Source organism: Camelina sativa, chromosome 9, assembly GCF_000633955.1.
Source record: "Camelina sativa cultivar DH55 chromosome 9, Cs, whole genome shotgun sequence".
NCBI lineage: Eukaryota > Viridiplantae > Streptophyta > Magnoliopsida > Brassicales > Brassicaceae > Camelina > Camelina sativa.
In genome coordinates, this window is record NC_025693.1 from 27,598,555 (window position 1) to 27,609,014 (window position 10,460).

A 10,460-nucleotide genomic window follows, 5' to 3' on the forward strand; every position below is an offset into this window, starting at 1 on the left:
AACCAGATATAAGAGATCTCTGTATATTTAATACTATAGTTATTGATATCATGAGAAAACACTAAAATAATGGTAGAAGATTATCTTCTATATATATGCTTTCACGTAAATATTATGAATTTTATTAGTATAAAAATCAATTAAATCTAATTTTTATTATTGACAAACTTGTTAATTCTATAAATTATAAGTTCGTTTTGTGTCAACAATACTGCTATTAATTACTACTTTTTCAATCCTAAACCAGAAAATTATTGGGCTTGATAAATCTATCTACAAGAATATAAACTATCTATTTCTGAATGGTGTTCGTCAGCTTGAACCAATGGATTACACATGCCTATGATTCCTGTTCTTGGCCCAACTATTTATATGGGCCTCAGGCATATACAGCTACATTAGTTGTTGTAATCTTGTTTTCCGGAGGAGACATTGAGTTTGGTTATCAGATTGTGCTGTCACTTGTCACTACCAAAGTTCCAATAGTGTGGTTTTGTACTTCGACGACATCTAAACAGTTAATTTTGTCGGTAAACAGAATTTTGTGAAACTAAGCTATCAAAAATAAAAGCGACTAATTTGTAGCCACCTCTATAATGTTTTTTTGTTACATGTGGTCTGCGGCCATCGTTAATCAAATTAGATAGAGATATAATACCGTACTTATTATTCTAGCATCTTTTAAAAATATTCTTGTGGATCTAACATTTTGTACAAAGTGATACTAAAAATATTTGTTCGTATATATGCTTTGGTCTATCAAAACGTGTCATTAAAATCAATAAATCCATTGATCTATTACACTTACTTGTAGTATCCTACTATATTAACGGGGAAGTACAAATATGAAACTAATCTTAAATGTATAATAGAAAGTAAAAATTTACATTCAATTGCCATTAGAAAAATTTAATTAAGATTAATAAATTAATTAAATAAATATAATTAATTAAAAACGAAAATCGGGAATACATTAAATAAAATAAATTGTAGAAAAGTAAAAAAAAATCTATTAGAATCAAAACTAATCCATATTAAAAAAAATTAACAGCTAAAATTTTTAATCATAAATTATTAGAAATAGCAAATATTGAAAAAGTTAGTTGGTGGTGAAAAAGGTTAAAAAAAAACCTTAAGTTTTCTCTCCCAAGCCTGAATATCGAGGCGCCGCAACCCTTAAAATTCTCCGACGCCGGTGGGACTTTTGCTCGCCGGCGTCGGGGTATCTCGACATTAGCTTTCGTTATCTGCTTTCCCTGCTTCCTTAGACCCCTTGTTCATTTTCTTTTTCCCCTTTTGAGTCTTCTTTTGCAACTTTTGCGCAACCGCTTCACTCAATCAGATCCAGGTTTAGGCTCGCACATCACCGAACACAGCGGTTGGAGGAGATTGACAATCTCTTCGATCTGTAATCCCGACCCAGCCTCAATACCGGCGAAATTCATGTCCCTTCGCGCTTCTAACTCCAGATCCGGAATGGTAATCGTTTCTACAGCCCTCTCTACGACAAAGTCACCCGAGCCCTGGCAGGCGGAGACGGAGACGACGGTTGGTGAGGAATCTTTTAGAGCATTACATTATCTCCAATTATGGACTACCGCCTTGAATCCCAGACACCCTCGGAGCTCGACAGATCTACCTTTGCTACTGGACTACCACATTGATTGCAAGATCTTGTCCAACCTTCAAAAGCCCAGGTTCTCACTCTATAACCCCCTGTTATCCTATCGACCTTATCTAGTCTCTTTGGCTATCCTTGGTGTCCGAAGACTGCATCAAAGAACCCATTTAGCTAGTTTGGCTTGGATGTCCGAAGGTTTTGTTGGAACCATGGTACTTGCTCATTTTGTTACATTGTTTGTTGACTTTAAAATCTGGATTTACCAAGCTTTACCTAAACCCCAGAACCCATCCCCCTTTATGAAGCTCAGGTCTATTGTTCCGTTGTCCGTGTGTAGCTTTGTAAACATCTTGTGTGGAATTCTTGATCACCATTTCCATGGCAGAGAGGATCCACCTGGTTTGTTGTGGCTTTACATGTCTATTTCGCACCTGTTGTTTGCTTCCTTGGTGAGCCTTAAGTATCCCTTTACCTTGCATCAATACTCTCGTTTGAAGCCCAGTTTTGTGCTCTATCTTCAAGTGTCTCATCGTATGTGTAATCTGTGTGGAATTCTTGATCACCATTTTCATGGCAGAGAGGATCCACCCTTTATATCACGGTTCCACACTTTATGCTTGTGTTTCCTGGTTTTAGCTTCTTTTGTGAACTCCTTATCCCCGAACCTCTTGAAGTATTGTGGCATTATGACCCCATATCCATGGAGTGGGTGTTACCACTACAACTTCCAGAGACTTGCATCGGTTTCACTCATCTCCCTCAACTCGCTACTGACTCTCAACCAGAGTATCCTCAACCCTGCTCGACCCCATGACAAAGCTATCCTTCGGGTAGACATCCTCACCCCGGTGAGCATCTCAGCTTTGATTATTTCAACACCACTTGGTCTTCGATATAAGACAGTGGTCACCTCTTCTTCCATCGACTTGCTCTTGGAAGCTGCATCGATTTTGCTTGAACTCACAGGTTCCAAAACCATTACTAGGATTTGGCTCACAGCTCTCAAGATTTCAATCTCGATTATCTCTATCTATCTCTATCTCTTTGTTGTCTTGGCTTTGGGGATTGCCTCTCTCTGTTATGTTTTAAACTTTGTTCCTTCCTTTGTATGTTCTGTTCTGTTTTAATAGAATGAAACATATGGTTGTTCAAAAAAAAAAAAATTATTATAAATACCATTATAATAAAATAAATTACTACAAATTTTTATTAAAAACATGTTCAGCCCTTGGTTCTCCGCGGGTTAGTACATAGTATAGATTACATGACATGACCAAAAAACTACTACTTTCTATTATACATTTCTGAAATTGGATGAAATGAGTGAAACATTCTTTCATAGCTAAAGAAAGATTGAGGGTGGAAAAAAAGATTTAGGGTAATCTTTTAGATGCAAACAACATAAAAGGATCGGTGAATCTCATTCTTTATCCACAATATCAAATCAAATGGATACATTGAGAAATTTAATAAGTAAATTTCACTTTTTTTTACTTGCAAAAAAAAGAAGGTCCGTTTTATAATACAAAAGGTACCCAAAAAAAAAGGTTAGATATTATATACACAAAGGCATAAGATTTGTCGGTAGAGAGATAATTTGATACAGATCGGTTTAATGATCAGAAAGGATTAACATTTCTTGTTAAACCATTGACATTAGTAAAGAATCCAACATGCTTGTACGGAAGATACGATCTTCGTTTACCTTCTTCTCTCATTGCTCTGTTTCTCGTATACAATTTCTCATGTGCCGACTTCGTTCTCATCTTCTTCTTCTTCTCCGTTTTCGTTTTCTCTTTCTCTTTCTCCGTTCTCTTTGATTTCACCGACGAAGACGAAGAAGTTGATTGGTTCTTGTCACCATCTCTCCCGCTGCTAAGAAACACAAACGCGTCTCTACCATCGCTGTTACTTCTCAAAACAAGATCTTTAAACCTCCATAGCTTCGAAAACCCTGTTGAGTAACTTTTCCGACAAGTCTCTGGTGATGCTTCAACCACCGTACGACCTTTCCATGAACAATACGGACCCATCGGCTCTTCCTCATCTTCTTCTTCTTCGTCCTCCGCGGTGGTGGTGGTGGCTTCAACGAAGAGTTTCTTGAGAGGTGAACGTAAAGTTTCCTCCTTTGGATCGTCGAAGAAAAAATTCCGGTTAAACAGAGGATAAACCGGTCGGATCTGACCGTCTTCGAACGCTTCCTCTGCGGTTATTGGCGAATTCTCTGCGTTTACACTTGCGAATGAGAACTCTTCTCCTTCTTCTTCCTCATCAGATTCAGCTTTGGTCTTGTTCTGATTGAACCATGATTTCTCAAGATTATGATGATCTCTATGTTCTTGCTCTGTTGTAGAACCAATCTTTAGTTTGGAGCCAAAATCGTTGTTTAATTTACCGAAAAGCTCTGGAAATCTCTCTTTTCCGGTGAACTTTTGCGCCGGAGATGAAGGAGAAACAACTTGCATCTTTTTTTTATCAATCAGATCTCAAAACACATAAACACAACACAAAAAGTTTTTTTTCCTCTTTTGTTTTGTCTGAAAATAAGAGAAGAGTATTGTTGAGATTTGATAAAAATAGGTGAAGCCTTTGCTCTCTTTTTATATATGGTTTGGGATATTATTTATTAATTAGCTCCCAAATCTTAACACCTCTCCTTTTCTTTTTCTTTTTCCTATTTTTTGTATTAATTTTTTTTTTTTTTGATGAGACTGTGAAAAACTTAAAATAATATGGTCAAATATCGTCGTTAATCTCCGGTCAAAGCTCACTTGATAAATTGGTCTACAACTAAAATCAATTTTTATCCACATCTAACAACAAATCTAAATATTTTTCTTGTTATTGCGTTGAATGAATTTAGGTTCTAGAACAACAAAACTAAATTGAAGGCTTTCTTGTAATTAGAATCAATCAACCTTACCTTCATAGATACATTACAAAGTAGATAATCTAAAAGATGGGTTAGCATATAACCCCTTTCACCAGAAAAAATAAAAGAATTTACATAGACAAAAGAAAACTTTGGGTTTTAGCTGAACAAAAATCTGAATAAAAAAGACTTTCCTCCAATCAAATCATACAAAACACACACAAGTTAGATTCTTTTATTCACTACAAATTATTATAAAAACATTTCACCAGTTGATAAAGAGAAAAAAAAAAAAAAGAATATTAGAATTTTCAAATGCATTTTCCTCTTATCTCCCTTTTTGCTGATTGGAAGTAAAAGCGCGTCATGGGTCATGACGACATGGCGTGATGGGCAAATGAACATGAGAAGAAGCTGACGATCGATATTAACAACAGAGGGGTAGAATCGTAGTTATCTTGTTACAGAACCACTTTGTTCGACCCGAACCAGGACTTGTTCAATGTCCTGACATGTATACTGACGTGTAAGGTGGCTTGAGGTGCACGTGTTGACCTTTGCAGAAAAAAGTTTGAAATCATCGAGAAGCTCTCACTTGGTTTTCTTGTGTTCGAGAAGTTGACCTACATATAACAACTTTATTCTATGCCTTTAGTGAATCTTGACCAATGTGTCTAATGGTCAACGCGAGTAGGCGATTAGCAGAATTTATAACGGCCCGGGTCATGAAATACGATTTCTAAGTTCTGTAACACTTGTTACGGTTCTCAAATTGGTTTAGATATTCCTTTGTAGATATTTTCTTTAATTTTCGATTGAAACTTTCGATTATGTTTTTTTTTTTTGGATATCTTTGGGATATTTTCGTAGGCTTTTGGATTTTCGGTCCACATTGGTTTTGTCGGGTTCAAAAGTCTAGTTGTGATAATAATATACATGTGGTATACCGTAGATCTACTTACACGTACGTTACTTTTAAATATCAATGGTTGTATTTAATTTTGAACCTAAGAAAATCGAAACAAGTCAACTAACAGTTTTTACAGTTTCAAAACTAGTTCCAAAAAAAAAAAACTAACTACATTTTAACTTTCTACAACATTAATGTTAGTTACTTAAGTCATAACTAACTTCGGAAAGTTTAAGGCTACAGAGAATTACCCATATGTAGTGATATACTGATCTGCGGTGGTTTATTGTTTTAGATGTTTGTGTTGCTATCGTTTTATGTTTCCAGGAATTTCTGTTTGTTCGCCGGCTTAGTTTCCCTCTTTTGAGTTTTAGATTCCGAGAATATTCTTGTTTTTTGCCGGTTAAATTGTAATTCTACCATGTATCCTTCCAACTTTTTATAATATCAGTTGACAAAAAAAAAAATGTTTGTGTTACTTGTTTGCAAAAAAAAAAAAAAAAAAAAAAAAAAAANAAGAGGATGTTTGTGTTACTTAAATGTGAATATTTGTGATCTGCATGCCTTTAATTTGGCTTGATATGAGAAGCGAGTTTTTTCTTGAGACTCCTTTGTGATTTGGCTTCCACGTATCATATTGTATTCTGTGATAGTTAGTAAATAGACATAATTTATCTATAACAACTAGGTTAGGACCCGCTCATCGAGCGAGTTTTTAAAATATCTACTAAAATAAAATTTTAAAAGAATATATTAACACTTTTTAATAAAATATATTTTCCAGAAATAAATATATAAATATTCGTAGTTAAAGATAAGTTTTTACTTTAATACACTAATTTATATTTTTATATTTTTATATTTTAAAATTATTATTATAGTTATTGTAATAATTTAAAGTTATATTATCAGTCACCAAAACTTTTTTCAAACATTAATCATAACGAATATTATTATGGAAGGTCAAACCCAAAACAAAGTAGAGAAGTAGCTAGTCAACCAAAGACCAATATTGTCAAATTTCAAAAATGTTCCGCAACTTATTCATGTTTTGCATGGAGTTAACCCGTCAAAACGTCATCTTATTAGAATCTACATACAATTTTACTATATGTTTTACCACTAAAAATATGTTCTTACATCCAAAAATATTTTTTTGTTAACGTTTGCTCTTTATCACCACCTATAAAATGACTTGTGAACAAATTAAACTAATTTTTGTTCATTTACTTTCAATTTGATGTAGTTCTTTTTCACCACTAAAATTTGTTTGTGACAGTTTGTATAACCACAAAATATTTCTTTTAAATTTTTTACGCAAAACATATTGTGGATATAAAAAGAGAAATATCCACATGATTGCAATGAGTTTATGATCAACCCAATAAAATTTGAGAAATTGACAGATAGTTAATTTGACACAATAAAAATAAAAAATGGAAATTATAAGCACGATTATATATAAGTCTTAGATAATTTAGAGATATAAAATATAAACTAAAAAATTATTTTAAAAAACTGCAACATTTAAAAAAATTAAGAAAAACCAAACATTGATATTAAATATCCTTAACTAAAGAAAAAAATTTTAAATAATATAAAACGATATTTTAAAATCATCAAGAACTTCTAATAAGAAATCAAATTTAACTAAATAATATAACTAAAATCTAAAAATATTATAACATAATTAAATTAAAATATTAAAAAAATAAACAAATATTGATAGTTAGTATATTGGAGGATTTTCAAAAATACCTTTCCATATAGTCCATTTTTAAAAATATTCATTTTCTATGTATAAAATAACTAAATTTTAAGCCATAAACTCCAAATACTAAAAATTCTAAACATTAGTTTAACATGTTGTAATTGTATAAAAGGGGAATTTCTAACAAATTCTCTAGTATATTTCCTTTTTACAATAGATTTAGAAATTTTACTTTTTAATTTTTAGTTTTTTTCTAATGTTTTAGTAAATTTATAATTGACACATGGTTTTTTAAATGTTTTAGTAAATTTAGAATTGACACATGTCAACATTTTATCAATATAAGTAACATGTGTCACGATCTTGTTAATTATTAATTTTATCATCAAGTTTTATATAATAAAATATTTATTTTCTAATGAAGATTTTACCTTTTTATTCTTTACTACAATTTTTAATGGAAATAACAATGTAAAACGATTTCTCTATAAAATAAAATGTAGACGATATTTATATTATAATGGAAAGACTATGCAATAGCCTTGAAAAAGAAAAGGAAAAACATCAGGGAAAAAATCGAAATAAGATAAACAGTTTACTATTTCGGTCGGTGGAAAACATAGTTGTATATTTATTATAACATTTGGTTTTGGGGGAGTGTGGAGCATATTTCATACTATTATCTTCCGATCAAATATGCCACATGCGTGGTCATTAAGTATCCACAAACTTTACGAACAAACCGACCAAGAGTTGTGAGAATGAAGTGGCAAATAGTGTTAGGCAGTGTATTGTTTCATTTATGGTGTGGCATAAATGGAATTGGTTGCTGTTGGTTCGTTGGTGACTCACTCTCAATCGTGCACTGTATTAGTTAATATTGAAACACTAAAAAATAAAAAATCGCATCATAATAGTGTCTTACTATTATTCGTAGAAAATGGAACGCATTATTGCCGGAGAGGTGTTTCGTAATTGGCTAAAAGGGACGTTTTAATTTACCATTAGGTGAAAACATTAGTATCCTATGCCAACCACACACACACAAAAAGATTATTGTATTTTGATTACTCATCAATAATTAAAGTGTATCTTAATTTTCATGTACACACCTTGTTTATCTTATACCCGGTGTGAATTACTTGTGGATGACAAGAGAACTTCACAAAAAACAAGCGAGTGAATAATATAATTACCAAGCAATTAACGAAGAATGATGATTTATGTACTTGTGTTCACAACTTCACATAAACGGAAAGAATGATAAATAAGAGCTCTTAGCTTAAATCTTGTATAAGGAGAAGAATTAATGCTTGTGCCTAAATTCAGAAATGATTACTTGATGATCGAGAAGATAGTTAGGACGTGGACATCAAGGATATAATGTCAACATCGTCCGTATTAAACTAATTACGCGTTTATCGGATTTTTGTGGTCTTAGATAATAAATGTTGAATTGCATACAAGAAATGAGTTAACATGTATACTATACGAATAAAAGTTAACGTCCCAATCGTAAGAAAATAGTTAAATCATACTCATCTTTGTAGGTTCTACTGGTTGGATACTGATATATCTAAAAGAAATACTATTGGTTAATATGGTTCCTAGATATCAAGCCATTAAGACATATCATTTTCTCGAGTAGACTTTATATCTTAATTAAATGATAGTATAATACATCATATCACGAAATTTGGTGGCTAATCTTTATCCGAAATAAAAATGACAAATCGAGAGAAGCTGTCCACCACACATGTGGGTTTACATAAAGTCCATAATCCGACAGATCTTTATATACAATAATTTGTTCTGTTTGTTAGTAATTTGGTTGAATTGAAACGAGATTATAATTTGGTTGCTGAAAGGCCAAAGCCGCCGCAAATGCATAAGGCCTTGAATGGTAACTAGTTTTTAAGTTGATTTTGGTTTTTGATTTTTTGAAAATCTATTTCTTTACCATTCAAGATTTTCAAAAATTGGATTCCCTAAAGATTAGGAAAACTAGTTTTTAAGTGGTTTTTCTAAATTTCAAAGAAAAACTAAAAACCATAAATTTGAGATTTTGTGGAAAACCTTTTTTTCCAGCGTAAATTTTTATTTTTGACTTTTTAATTTATTAATTTTTAAATATACAGCAAAAACCAAAAACCAAAAATTTAAAAACAAAAATCCAAAAACCAAAATCTAAAAACTAAAAACCAATGAAAAACTTATTGCCATTCATAGCCTAAGGCTTGAGAATATGTCTTCGGTTTTTTGTTTTGTTTGTTACGGTGCTTTTTTAGGCATTTGGTTTGTACAACTTCGGATAAGAGATATCACAACAACTTTTAACAAATAAATTTTCTTTTTAATAGAATCTAAGAAAGCTTTGACATTTTCTGTCGACGACTTTATATGCGTGAAAATCAAGCAATAATATATATACAGACCATTTGCTTGCACTAGCCTAATATCAATTTTATATAAGTCAGAATCTACCTCTTCAACTTCTTTGAGCAGTTGGACATTTTTGCACACTATTAGGTTTTAGAGAGTTAAAAAAGATTGTACGTTATACATTCACGTCTTCAAAACTTAAAAATTTTATAAAAATATTGTAGGTCAAAGATTTTTGTGTTTTTCCTTTAGATTCAAGATTTAGGAAGTCTATTTTGCGATGGTCATGTATATACGTACGTTATATCATCCTATTCGAAGTATCAAAAGATCTATGCAAGAAAATTTACAAATAGCATTGATGGACTATTGAGTGGAACATTATTGAGAAACATAGAAATAAAATTCACAAGGTGGCAGGGATAGGATATCTTAAGCTTGTATAAGTAGAAAGAAGTCGTTGAGTTTTGATATTTTACATGCTTCGACCAAGCTATTGTGGGTCAACAAGCTTGGAGAGGAGACTCTTGAAATGTCTTCTCTTGGTGGGTGTAACAACAACTCCAAGAATGAAAATTTATTTCAAGCAAAAACAAGATCTGTCCATGGTACGAGTATTTCACTTGGTAGATATATATATAAGTTGTCCGAAAAAGACCTAACCCAATTTACACCGTTTTGTCCGAAGGCTACAACATAAATCATACGTAATATTGGACGATCGTTAAAAACGAGCATATATATATGAGGAGAAAATGATTTGAGAAACTGATACATAACCATTCAATATATGCTTTCTCTCAATTATGTCTAGATGATTTAATACCTTTTGGCGAAGATTCAAAACATTCATGTGAAAAAATTTCAAATGGGGACTCCTAGTGGAATATGATCGGCGAGGCTTAAAACATCACCAACCATTTTTTTAGCCAAATGACACTCTTTTTTTTTTTTTTTTTTTTTT

General features: G+C 32.1%; 1 protein-coding gene across 1 annotated transcript; it reads right to left on the reverse strand.

The window, feature by feature from the left end:
• LOC104712588 lies at positions 3,030–4,213 on the reverse strand. Its single transcript, XM_010429514.2, has one exon. The coding sequence runs from the start codon at positions 4,084–4,086 to the stop codon at positions 3,241–3,243; it is 846 nt and encodes a 281-aa protein (XP_010427816.1). The 5' UTR covers positions 4,087–4,213; the 3' UTR covers positions 3,030–3,240.